This window comes from Chiloscyllium plagiosum, chromosome 5, assembly GCF_004010195.1.
Source record: "Chiloscyllium plagiosum isolate BGI_BamShark_2017 chromosome 5, ASM401019v2, whole genome shotgun sequence".
Lineage (NCBI taxonomy): Eukaryota > Metazoa > Chordata > Chondrichthyes > Orectolobiformes > Hemiscylliidae > Chiloscyllium > Chiloscyllium plagiosum.
In genome coordinates, this window is record NC_057714.1 from 89,776,685 (window position 1) to 89,790,507 (window position 13,823).

General features: G+C 39.8%; 1 protein-coding gene across 4 annotated transcripts in view; it reads right to left on the bottom strand.

Moving 5' to 3' along the window:
* Positions 1 to 5,618: 5,618 nt before the first annotated feature.
* Positions 5,619 to 13,823, bottom strand: part of nrp1a (neuropilin 1a) — a 184,108-nt gene continuing 175,903 nt past the window's right edge. For 3 of the 4 annotated variants that reach the window (XM_043690621.1, XM_043690620.1, XM_043690623.1), the window contains exons 14-17: positions 13,491 to 13,762; positions 11,925 to 12,021; positions 10,712 to 10,765; positions 5,619 to 8,509 (exon numbers count right to left, since the gene is read on the bottom strand). In XM_043690621.1, the coding sequence (XP_043546556.1) occupies positions 8,232 to 8,509; positions 10,712 to 10,765; positions 11,925 to 12,021; positions 13,491 to 13,762 (701 nt within the window). In that variant the 3' untranslated portion in view covers positions 5,619 to 8,231. The remainder of the gene's footprint in view (positions 8,510 to 10,711; positions 10,766 to 11,924; positions 12,022 to 13,490; positions 13,763 to 13,823) is intronic. The other variant, XM_043690622.1, reaches the window with a different exon arrangement.

A 13,823-nucleotide genomic window follows, 5' to 3' on the forward strand; every position in this document is an offset into this window, starting at 1 on the left:
CACCTCACCTGTGACTATCGATGATACAAATATCTCAGCAAGAGGCCCAGCAATCACTTCCCTAGCTTCCCACAGAGTTCTTGGGTACATCTGATCAGTTCCTGGGGATTTATCAACTTTTATGCATTTTAAGACATCCAGCACTTCCTCCTCTGTAATTTGGACATTTTTCAAATGTCACCATCTATTTCCCTACATTCTATATCTTCCATGTCCTTTTCCACAGTAAATACTGATGCAAAATAGTTGTTTAGTATCCCCCCCATTTTCTGCGGCTCCACACAAAGGCCGCCTTGTTGATCTTTGAGAGATCCTATTCTCTCCCTAGTTACCCTTTTGTCCTTAATGTATTCATAAGAACTCTTTGGATTCTCCTTTGGATTTGCCAAAGCTATCTCATGTCCCCTTTTTGCCCTCCTAATTTCTCTCTTAAGTATACTCCTACTGCCTTTATACTCTTCTAAGGATTTATTCGATCTATCCTGTCTATACCTGACATATGCTTCCTTCTTTTTCTGAACCAAAACCTCAATTTCTTTCGTCATCCAGCATTCCCTACATCTACCAGCCTTTCCTTTCAACCTAACGGGAATATACTTTCTCTGGACTCTCGTTATCTCATTTCTGAAGGCTTCCGATTTTCCAGCCGTCCATTTACCTGTGAACATCTGCACCAAATCAGCTTTTGAAAGTTCTTACCTAATACCGTCAAAATTGACCTTCCTCCAGTTTAGAACTTCAACTTTTACATCTGGTCCATCCTTTTCCATCACTATTTTAAAACTAATAGAATTGTATAGTTAAGGTAAGACTTCCCTATTGTTATACCCCAAGCCCCTTGAAATAAGGGCCAACATTCCATTGGCCTTCCTGATTACCAGCTGCGTCTGTGTGCTAGCTTTCTGTGTTTTGTGCATCAGTATCCACAAGATCCTTTTTGTATTACAGCTTCCTGTAGTGTTTCTCTGTTTAAATAATACTCTGTCCCTTTGTTTTCCCTTCCAAAATGAACAATTTCATATTTTCCCACATTATACTCCACTTGCCAACTTTTTGCCCACTTAACTATCAATCTCTCTCAGTAAACAGTTTGTATCTCTTGCACAAACTGCCTTTCCACCTATGTTTGTGTCTTCTGCAAATTTGGCTGCAGTACATTCATTTCCTTCCTTATAGTTAATCACAAGGGAAATTGAACACAAAAATAGGGAGATTATGCTTCACGTATTCAGGACATTGATAAGACTGTATCTGGAGCGCTGAGTACAGAACTGGTCTCCATATTTACGAAGGATGTTGATGTAATGGAAACAGTTCAGGGACGGTTTACTAGACTAATATCTGGCATGAACCTTATTAGGAATGGCTAGACAGACTATCCCGTTATCCTCTGGAATTTAGCACAGTCAGAGGTGACTGAATTGAAACATCTGAGATCCTGAGAGGACTTAAATGGGTGGACATTGAAAGGACATTTCTTCTTGTGGGACAATCTGCAACTGGGGTCATAGCTTAAAAATTAGTGGGTGTTTATTTAATTAGAGATGAGTCCTTGGAATTCTCTTCCTCAAAAGCTGATAGATGCAGAGGCTTTCAATATTTTAATGGCAGGAATAATTCTTGATTACCCAGAGGATGCATGTTATGTAGGAATTTGGAGTTGAGGTTAAAATTAGATCATCCATGATCTTCTTGAATGTGGTGCAGGCTCAAAGGGCTAAGTGGCCTACTCTTTTTTTTTATTCATGCATTCATAAACGTGGGGATTGTATATTGGTGAAAGGTTGGACAGGCTCGGCTTGTGTCTGCTGGGGTTTCGAAGAGCACAAGGCAACTTGAATTGATCCTGAGGGGTTTTGACAGTTTAGACGTGGACTGAACGTTTGCTGTTGTCGGAGAATTAGGGGTTGCTGTTTCAAAATAAGGAGATGCCTTGTTAAAACAGATGAAGGGAATTTGTTTTCTCTCAAAGGTCATGAATCTTTAAACTCTTCCTCAAAAGATTTGGAGACACCGGTGTTGGACTGGGGTGTACAAAGTTAAAAACCACACAACACCAGGTTATGGTCCAACCGGTTTAATTGGAAGCACACTAGCTTTCGGAGCGACGCTAGTGTGATTTTTAACTTGCTGAAAAGAAGCAGTCTTTGAATATTTTTAAGGTGGAGGGAAACAATTCTTGGCAAGTAATAGGTGGAACATTATCAGAAAAAGGTGCAAATGTGGATGAGTGGTTGCAAACAAATTGGTCATGATGTTACTATTGAATGGTGGAGCAGGCTCAAGGTGCCACGTGATCTACTCCTTCCTCACACATTTGTATATCAGGGCTTCAAAGGTACCACATTCATTCAAATACTGTCTTGAAGACATGAAGAGGGGCCTTCATTTCCTCTCAAGGTCACCCCCTTTGTCTATGTTTGAACCAAGGCTGTAACAAAGTCAGAGATGGAATGGCCCTGGCAAAATCCAAACTCAGCATCAGTGAGCAGGTTGTTGTTGAGTAAGCTTGATAGCTCTGCAGTTGGACCTTTCTCTTGTCTTGCTGCTGATTGAGAGTAAATTGATTGGGTGGTAATTGGCCAGGTTGGATTTGCTCTGCATGGTGTGTATAGGACGCACCTAGGAAATGTTCCATAATATCAGTTGGCAACATTGTAATGGTTCTGGAACAGTTTGGCTAGTTGAACCACCAGCAAATCCTCTGGAGTACAAGCCTATAGTACGATTGTCGGACTGTTGTCAGAGCCTGCTATCTTTGCAGTACCAATTGCATTCAGCCATCTCTTGATTTCATGTAGAGTAAGTTAAACTCACTGAAGGCTGGTGTTTGTGATACTAAGGATCTGAGGAAGAGACTGGGATGGATTGTTCACACATCAACGTCTGGTTGATGCTAGATACACAAACTTCAGCCTTGACTTTTCTTCTCATGTGATAGTCTCCTCCCTAAGTAAGGATGGGGATATTTGTGAAGCCATCCTTTCCAGTGAGTCACCTCCAGTGAGTCCATTACCAACTCCTCACTGAATGTGGAACTGCTGAAGATTTTAGATTTGATCTGTTTGTTGTAATTGCTTATCCCTGTCTATCACTTGCTGTTTATGCAGTTTGACAAGTCCTGTATTGTAGCTTCACCAAATTGGTCCCAGATATTTAATAATGCCAAATGTTGCTCCTGACACATCCTCCTGCACTTTTTACTGATCCAAGGGTGATTCTCTAGCTTGGTGATAACGATGGAATGAGGGATTTTCAGGGCCATGTGGTTGCAGAATGTGTTTGAATGCATTTCTGCCATCAATAGCAATGCCTGAATACCGAGTTTTGAGGGGCTGGCTTTGTTTGAAATATAGCTTATTTAGCATAGGGGTAGTGACACACAAAACAATGGAATATATCCTCAATGTGAAGATGGGACTTGGTCTCCACAAGGTAAAACCAAGGGCAAAAGCTGTTCATCAGGAATAGAGGCAGAGTGCCTGCAGGGTGGAAAGATGAATGGTCTCCACAAGGACTATGTGCTGCTCACCCCTAGCAATACTGCTATGACTAGGTGCACCTCTGGCAGGCAGATTGTTTAGAATAAGTCGAGTACATATCTCCTTGTTGTTGGTTCCCTCACCATCTACCCAAGGCCTGTTCTTGCAGAGCTAGGTTTCAGCTACATTTGTGAGTGCTAGTGCCCTGTGGAGTCACCCAGCCAAAGTACAGAAATTCAGTCCCTTGCCGCCCTCAGTACCACAACAGGTGATGTTCAATGCAAAGGAAAGATCATTCATCAGTTGAATAAAGGTGGGGGGAATAGGGTGGAGGACACAAATAGTAATAGTCAGCAGAAGGTTTCCTTGACCACATCTTAAACAATGCCATGAGACTTAATGAGTCAGGAATCATTACTGAGGCTTCCCAGGTCAGCTCCATCCTGATTGCATATCAATGTGTTACCCCCACTCTATTGTACTCTATGCTACTTTCTCCCCACCTCCACCCTCCTCTCATTTATCTCTCCACTCTGCAGGCACTCTGCCTCTATTCCTGATGAAGGGCTTTTGCCTGAAACGGTGATTTTCTTGCTCCTCAGATGCTGCCTGACCTGCTGTGCTTTTCCAGCACCACTCTAATCCAGAATCTGGTTTCCAGCATCTGCAGTCCTTGTTTTTACCTTGTTGATTTTAACCCTACTGCGAATCCTCTTGCAAATATGCCTACCTTGAAGAAGTTTTCCTCCTCTCTCTACAAGAATCTCAGGGAGTCCCTCTCCCACTGCAACTCCCAGGTCATTTCCTCTGCCCTGAAGCTCTTACCCTCCTCCCTGACCTATCACCTTCATCCCCACCCCCATTCACCTATTGTACTCTATGCTACTTTCTCCCCACCCCCACCCTCCTCTCATTTATCTCTCCATCCTTCAGGCACTCTGCCTCTATTCCTGATGAAGGGCTTTTGTCCAAAACGTCGATTTTCCTGCACCTCGGATGCCGCCTGAACTGCTGTGCTTTTCCAGTACCACTCTAATCTAGAATCTGGTTTCCAGCATCTGCAGTCATTGTTTTTATCTACCACCTCTCATGAGTCTGCCTGTCTCTGGGGCATGGCATTCCCAGGGAATGTGGTGGTGTACCTGGGATAATGTGTGTAAGGTATGAGTCCCTGACTGTGACTACATCCAGCTGCTTCTTGACCAGTCTGTGGGACTACAATTAAATAGTTGGTTACATCAGAGGGCAGTAAAGCGTCAATAACATTGCTGTGGGTCTGGAGTCACATCTAAGTTAGGCTGGCAAAGGCGAACAGATTTTGTCTCTGAGTAGATGTTAATGAACCAGATGGATTTTTATAAAAAGGCTGTAACTTAGCAATTACTGTAACTGATGCACCTTATCATTACAGATTTATTTAGTTAACCAAGTTTAAATTTTCAGGCACATGGTGCGATTTGAACTCCTGCCTCTGGATTGTCAGTCCCGGGGCCTCTGAATTATTCGTCCAGTAACATAACCATAATGTTATAGTCATGTCAAATATTACACCAATCCAATATGGGATTTTGATCAACTTGGGCCTTTTTATATTTTTGCTGCTCGTAGAAGTGGCAACTGTAATAAGGGAGCTGTATGGACTGAAAACTGCTCTTCACAAGCTTGTGAGTTTAAAATCCTAGAATTAGAACTTAGAATAGTGCCTGGATTTTCATGGAGCCACCCTCTCCACTGCCTTGTGATCAATGGTTCAGATTAACACACCATTCACTGAGAACAAGGTAATGATTGATGGAACATTTTTTCTGGCAAAACTGTTATCCAATTCTTCTCGCATAAATCCAACCTGCAGCAAATTCACTGTCAGCTGCTCCTTCTCATGGTCATCATCACCATTGGGAAGAAGATACCGAAACACATCAAACTATTTCACTCGAATACAGGATAATGTGGGGCATTATTCCATCAGCGAATAACTTTTTCTCTCTTTTGCTTGACAATCTAGCTATTGAGACATTTATCAGCTGGGATTAATCTCTAAACAGTCCAGAAAAGGTCCTTAGTTTAATTTACTTGCCAATTGTTTGAGATTTGCAGGACTGACATAGAAATAAAAGAAATAAAAAGCAAGAAAGCTGTTGTGAAAACCCTTCTGTTTAATACACAGCATAGAAATATATACATATCACAGATCTTCCTTTGATAAAATACAAACAAATATGAAAATTACAAAGAAAGAGAGGACTTTCAATTTCTCTTTAAGGTGGTTTCACTGTCTTAAATCTAAACTTTCACAGGGGTCTCTATTATTTTCATTAAGACCTCCAGACATTATTGCCCAATCTCGAGCAGGAAAGGCTTATGGTGAAGAGACAGCATTTTTATTGTTGCTTTTTTTACATTATGGAATATTACTTCAAACGTCATTGTTGGAATGTCTATTACTATTTGAAGGCTAATTGTTTTACATTTTCAATTCAACTCACTAGAAGTATTTATCTTACATTCCAGGTGACATTAAGTGCCTTCCATTTGAAAACTTTATGTCCAATTGTTTTGAGGTTGTTGTTCCAGATAAAACATAAATGATGTTCAATTTCTGGAATATCAATGGAAACTCTTGGAGCCATTTCCTGTCCACTCACATGGTGGAATTTCTCAATAACTCAATGCTCCTTGCTACCTTTCTGTTCATCACAAATATTTCAGGCAGGGCTTTTACAAGGGCTACTTTTGAGCCTTAAAGCTGTGTGACGGAAGCCTGTTTCAATGATTCTCCATGTACTAAGTTTTAGTTACACAATTCTAGGCAATTAAAGTGGTGACCAAGCACTTTCCCACTGGGACCCTTTTGACCATGTCATGGAGACTGAGTTAGCTGTCTCCTAATCGTTATGTCTTTGATTTCACTTACTGAACTGCAAGACAGGGAGAGACAGAGAGGAAACAGTATTGAACCCGGCTCTCAACATTCATTAGTCAGGTAAGTCATCAAAGGTGGGCCACATATATTGGGCAGCAAGTCTTATCATGTACCACATGGATTCCTAAACAGTTTTACAAATCCTACAGAATGCTATTTGAATACTGCTTTCAGTCAAAAATAATACATTATTTTCTCCATATCATTTTTTTATTTCCCCCATATATCTCACTTTGGATCATGCCTTTCTCCCATTAAGGTAAGTTAACAGTACACAGTGACATATAATGTTAAAAACCTTCTTCAGCAATACAGCAGGAATCTCAGTATAAATTCAAATTGCAAGAATGCCATTTGCAATCACACAAGACAAAGTGACAAATTCGTCATTTGAATCTGCAGTGTTCCAGAATAACTTGTTTAAAAAGATACTGTTTGTTCCCGATTCTTTTAGCATCCAACGATGTTTTAGAAATTTAACATATTTAAGTACTGATTTGTGGCACTATTAACTGTCTCATTGTTTATTGACAATTAATACAGCGACATCTCCCACTGCTCATCTGTTTTAGTGTGACTTAGTGTTACTGTTACATTACACGAACTCTGACCCTGTTAATGCCAGGAATTGCTAGTGTGGTGATTAGCACGGTGTTAATGGTCCATTCATGGAAATTATGGGACACTGCAGCTCATGAATAGACTGGACTCTGAGGTCCCACTACAACAAACCACAAATAGAGTACTGTAGGAAAAGATTAAATTTAATTGAATCTTTGGAAGGCAGTAGTCATAGATTTGAGTACAAGATACAACACAACAGTGTGAATTGTCTAGGCTTCCTGTGTGTCAAGAATACAAACATTTTGAGTTAAGGCTATTTTTTTCTCTTCAGTTTCAAAGCAACAATTTACTCAAGCAATAATGCCAATAAATTTTTTTATAGGAAAAACAATCCAGAAGAGAAATTTTCACAGCGATACAAAACATGAAACAATACCATACAAGAAACGTCAACCATATAATTATAGATATCTTTAATAATTTTTCAATAACAAAACTTTTTTTTCTTTTTTTTGTTTAAACTAATATTGCATAAACAGAAATAATGTAGAATCAAATCTGTCTCTAACACTGTCCTTTTAGCACACTCTCCTAACAGAGAAGGGAAAAAGAAATCAACCTTGTAGCGCATATTTCAGTGCAAGCAATTGTAAATCCAGGCCACTGGCCTGAAGCCAATCACAATGTTATCAGCGTACAGACAGTTGCCCTGTGTAGCATGTTACCAAATCATATCATTTACTCTTGTTATAAAGGTCACAGCACCCTCAGTGTTCAACGAGGCTAAATGCTAATTTTTCTCAAAATAGGAAGAAGGTGGGGAAAATCAATATACTGTATACTCAAAGTATAAAATCTGGACTAATATACAAAAACATAGGTTTTTAAAGCCCTTTGGAAACATATTTTATGAAGCTAAGTCATTATACAAATAGAATGATACAAATTTATAACTCTTTACAGAAAACGATAAATACTTGTAAAATGATCTTACTTGGTCTCAACACCAGCATTTGTTTATTTAAAACTTTAATTTAAAAATTAAAAAGCCAACTGTACATAATTCATTTTTTATACATAGCATCCCGTTTGATTGCTTCATCAGTTGCTCCTGAGAAAAGCTTGGCTCAGTCACAGACCAGCATTATCCAGAGCTCTTCTTGTCTTTCCTAAGACAAACAATTATACAAAAAAAACTCAAAGAATTCCACAGTTTCAGACATTCTTCCACAGCCACTTTAAACCCCTCGACTGCTTTTTTCTCACGCCTCAGAGTATGAGTTCTGTGAGTTCAGTTTGTCCTTTTTCAGTTTCACTCCATCCACCAGTTCGAAATTGTAGCTCTCGAGAGCAGATAGATTCCTTTCAGCCAGTGCACTGTGCCAACAGGCACAGTATAGGACAACCCCGCAGATAGCCCCCAGAATGACACCCAATGCACTCATAGCTATGATCGTAATAAGGATAGGGTCAAGAGTCTTCAGTACATTTCCAGAATTCTCAAAAAAGGTTTTGTCAGTGGGATCTTCAGGGTTCACAGCTGAAATTAAAAAAAACATGAATAAACATGGGGAAAAACTAGTCTTTTGTGTTATTCATAGAAACTGTAGGCCATTCAGCCCATAGGTCCAGTACTACCATTCAATATGATATTATTTGATCCTCTATCTCTGCACAGTCTGCTTCAAGGACTATCATACTGAGCTTCTAATTTAATCCTAAGATCCTGCATCTTTGTACCTAAGATGGCGTCATAAGTGGTGACTTTGTAAACTACTCACTGCGCTCATGTGAGTAAATTTGACAGTAAACCTAATTCTACTTCTACTCCTGCTGTTTCTTCATATTCCTTGATGCCATTAGTGTCGAGAAATCTACCTATTACTTTCTTGAATATATTCAGTGACTTGGCCTCCACAGCCTTATGTAGGTAGAGAATTCTACAGGGTCATCTTATTTCAGTCCGAAATGGTCTACCCTAAAACCTGATACTGTGACCCTTTGTTCTAGACACAGCACCCTAGCTAAGGGAAGTATCATCCCTGAATTCACCCCTGTCAGAATTGTCGGTGAATCAATGTGGTCTCTCTCAATCTTTTGAACTCTAGTGAATAGAGGGCACATTAACTATATCTGTTCTCATACAACAAAGCTGTCACTCTGGTAATGCAAGTGGTGAACCTTTGCTGAACTCCCTATATGACAAATATATCTTTTCTTGAACAAGGAGGCCAAAACTGCACACAAAAAGATCAAAACTACATGACAGATACAAAACAGGAGAATGGTATAGGATGGGAATGGTAATGGGAGGGAGGGTTTGCATGGGGGTGGTGAATGAGATGATAGATGGGCTACATATACAAATTTCACTCTAATGTTTTGTGGGTCTCAGCTAGTGATAGTAAATTACATGGTTATATTTTTAGAGCATGGCAAAATACAACATTTCTGCAGGAAAGTGCTTCCCTATTTGTTATGTTTTTTTTTGTGGTGATAAAGAGAAAGGATGACACTGTTACAACATGGACCACAACTCCTGTCAAGTACTTCATGTCAAGGTCAAACCCTTCTGGGCCATCTGTGGCACAGGTTCAATGTAACATTCCCTCTGCTCCAGAAATGTGCTTTAAATACCAGTTCACAAATGGGACACCCAATATTGTATCATTGAAGTTGTTTTCATTTCCCACACCAACCTCATGTTTTGCGTGAGATACATATTAAAGCTGATTATTCAGAGAAAGCCCACCCCCTCTAAGTTGGGGCATTCGAAGATCGTTTCCTGTCTGGTTCCACAGCCAGCACAGACTGAATTCCAGAAACCAATCACAATCAATGTTTAATAGATCATTCTGGGCTGGATTTGAAACTGATTTTGCCCAGTCACTGAACATAGTCACACTGTAAGCTTAGGAACCGGACAAGGCTATTAAACCCCAACTGAGTCCATTTCAACTCCTCAATAACCATGGAAACTCTATCTTTTCCGATCATCTTCAACAATGTTTAAAGGGAAAGCAACTTCAAATACAAACTCGAGGAAATCTGCTCATCTTTGTTTATAATGTTCATTATACATAGCGATCAAATCAAATCCTCCCAAAGATCCCAGAAGTGTCAGAATGATATCCAACCGTGGCATCCAAATACTCTCCAAAGAATGGTTTGTTTTGTTTTAAAACATTTTAATTCCAATCTTAACTTCAAACATTGTTCATATCATTTTTCTCAAAATTTCAACATTTTAAGAGTAACTAGTGAGCTGCCTTTAAACAAATCTGGATTTAAATGGAATTGTGCTACAGATTTCTTACTGTTGAATCAATTGGCAGAACAGGCTTGAGGGACTGAAGGGTCTGCTCCTATTCCTATGATCCTTTGTGGGATCATTAAGTGGAGACAGCACTTGTACACACTTAACATGAAGCATAAAGATTTTCCTTTCACTTTCCCAGCACAATTGATTCTTTATGGCCAGTTGTGATATTTCCCTATCCAATTGGCTAACGTGCCTAAAGGTCTAAGATATGTTGTTGGATGTTTTTCAGGATTAATTTCCTATAACTAATGTTGAGGTTGACAAGCTAAAGAAAATGTAACTGGCCATGTGTTCAGGAACATTTAAAATCCCTTTTTTAAGCACCAGCGCAGATCTTCATCTTGCAATGCCTGTGGCTTTGGGTAATAAACACGTTAAAGTTCCGTTTCATTTGCTACACTCACTGATAAAGGGACTTACTAGTGGGAAAGATTGCTGCAGAACCATCCGAACCTGGAACGACATCCCTGGGAGCTATAGAAAGTTAAAAAATACCATCAGCATCAGCAATGTTTTCTGCAAGTTTCACACTTTAGATTTCTTCTCTGCAGAGCCACCTTGTTAATATCTCTAATTAAATCCCATCTTAAATTAGATCTTACCCATTAATGCAGATTGCTGATTTAGCAGCTAATTCTGAGCCAGTGGAGGGTACATATGTAGATTTTTTTTTAATGCAGTCTAAATAGAGTCTATCTTCTCATGGAGTCTACTCCATCAGTTTAATCTCCTGCATAAATATTCCCAGATCTACAAAGGTTAGCATTCAAAACTTCTCAACACTCATCTAGCCTCATATTTAAATTATTCAAGTCAGGTTTACTGTTCCCCAGACTTGCATTCTTGCACCTAATAGCTGAGAATTGCAAAGTTCCAAACTACACTCAATCTCTTTAATCCTTTCTGATCTCAGCCAAATATCATGGAGAAGTTAATCAACAACATCATGTTTTTGTTGGGAGTCTGTTGTACCTGAACAAGGCACACAAAGCTTCCAGGGTCCAGTGGAATTTTTTTTCCCTATTAAGCCAAGCATGAAATTTTGGTTTTATCAATGTTTCAGATAGCAAATGTCATTCTTGAACTATGGTGGGCGCATTAAATGGTTACTATGTAGAATTCTCCTTCTCAACCTCCCCTCTTCGCCTGAGGGGGTGATCCTCTGGTTAAACTGCCACCAGTCATTGCTGCCTAATGAAAGAGCAGCCCTAAGTTCCTGGAGGACTGGCGACTTTATTTTTTTACATGACAGGCTTTAGACTAATCAGGAATAAAAAGACAAAAGTGGAATTACTCTTCCTGCTACCTATGAACCACACTGAAGACGATTGTTGACAAATAAGACAGTGTGCAAGGTTACACTTTAGAAAGGCTGGATATTCTGAGAATGTGCTCTGACTCGGACCCTCTCGTGCAGTAGGCAGCTTTTTGGAAAATCCCAGAGTCACTGTGCACCAATTTATTTTTTTTACTGTAATTAGTGAGTGGAAAATTGAAGGCTAGGCACCCATGATTGGTCAAAGTTGCCCAATAAGTACAAGGCTCTGTCAGTAGTGCATGGCCTGGCAGGGTTTTTACCTTCAGTCTCTGGTCTATGTACCAATCAGAAAGGCACATGTTGCACAAAACTTACCCATGCAATCAATCGCATTCCGGCTGCTCGCTATCTCCACATCATGCACTGCCACACCTCCCTGGATTCCTCTTCCAACCATTACTTCCAGGCCCACCTTTGAAAAAAAACAAGCTTCTAGCCACCTGAGCAAAGCATATATCATAGCCATCTCATCATAAATCGATTATTCTTTCAAAAGTCAGAAGGTCAGAGTCAAACTAATGTACATAATTATGGAAAACTCCAGTGAAATTTCATCCAGATTCCTGAAGGTGATCAGGTCAATAACATCTGGACAGCAATTTCATATTCCACGCTACATTATTCAAATCTTACTGGTGGTTTTCTAACAGCCTGACACCTGGAACCATTTTGTTGGAAATCTCCTATTTCTCTACATATTTTTGCCCATGCTTCATTTTGTAGTTAGGCAAAAATGAGGACTGCAGATGCTGGAGATCAGAGTTCAGATTAGAGTGGTGCTGGAAAAGCACAGCAGGTCAGGCAGCATCCGAGGAGCAGGAAAATCGACGTTTTGGGCAAAAGCCCTTCATTCCTGATGAAAAGTTGATTTTCCTGCTCCTCGGATGCTGCCTGACCTGCTGTGCTTCATTTTTTAGTTCACTTGTTTTTTCTGTTAGGAAAGTTATCAACATCATACTGACTTTGGAATTTGTCCCACCTCTCCAGTGCTCTGATCAAACAACCACCTTCACTAATTCCCACTTGAAAATCACATTTTGATAAAATGAGCTCTGATATCTATGCTTCAATATTTGATGTGGACCATCCTTTCTCACAATCCTCTTTATACTGTTATGGACCAGACCAGACCCCTTCAAAATGTTTGAAGAAGGTAGCCCCAACCCTAACTTTTTCTTATTTCGAAGGCAAATATTAAGTGCCATGTTCCAGTGGCAATGCAATGGTCAAAATACAATTCAGTTAAACATTGTCGTTAAAATACAACTAAAGAAAGAAGAATTCAGAATAACTTTACTGGAAAACTCAACAGAATGATAGAAGCAGTAACTAATACTAGTTAAGTGCTCCAATATAGTAACATCCCATAGGCAAAAAGGCAAAATCAGAAAAACAGATTTTGTCTCACATGCAATCTAGCAGCCTAGGAAGAGAACCCCTGAGAACCCTTTTGACTACAATGGAGAGGGGGAAAATTAGCTTTCACTTCTTCAAGCTTACAACAGCAAATGCTTTAAGTTAAATAAAACTAGAAATCCTGGCCTGTGAGAGCTGGCAACGCCCATCCAGGCTGCTTTTATTGTTGCAACTTTTTTTAAAAAAGACACACAAACTATTTATTCCAGTGATTCTGGTAGACTGCTCGCAATCTCTGTCTTACAACCTCTCTTCAAAAAAAAACGAACAAGATAACCTCTTAAAGCCATAGCATTGTCACAACACCAGTGACAACATCTCTAATTTTGTCCTTGTGACTTAAGAGATTTGAACTCTGGGTAGGCACATGACTGAACTGGGTGCTGCTTTGGCGTGTTGAAAACAGTTAACTTCCATAAACAGTTTCAGTAACTGTGTCATATTGTAACAAACTCTTGGAGTTACCTGAGAGTTGTCTAGTGATCGAGGAAGGAGCACCCGACCTTCTTGCCAATGGTTGCCCTGCGATCCTCTGATGGTCCAAAGAACCTCAGGGTTTATATCAATGGATGGTTTTCTCTGAATCACATTTAAACTGCTGCTATGTGTGCCATGGATTTGGTACCAAAAGACCAGACAACGTCCCGAATGGATGGGCAACAGTTGAGGGCTCCAGAGTCGGGCAACTTGTCCTTCTTTTTGTCCAATTATTTCAGTATAAATAAAATGGTCTTTCCCTGCAAGGACAAGAAAATGTTAAATCCTTCAAACGTCTTTCAGTTGCAATGCACCAATACA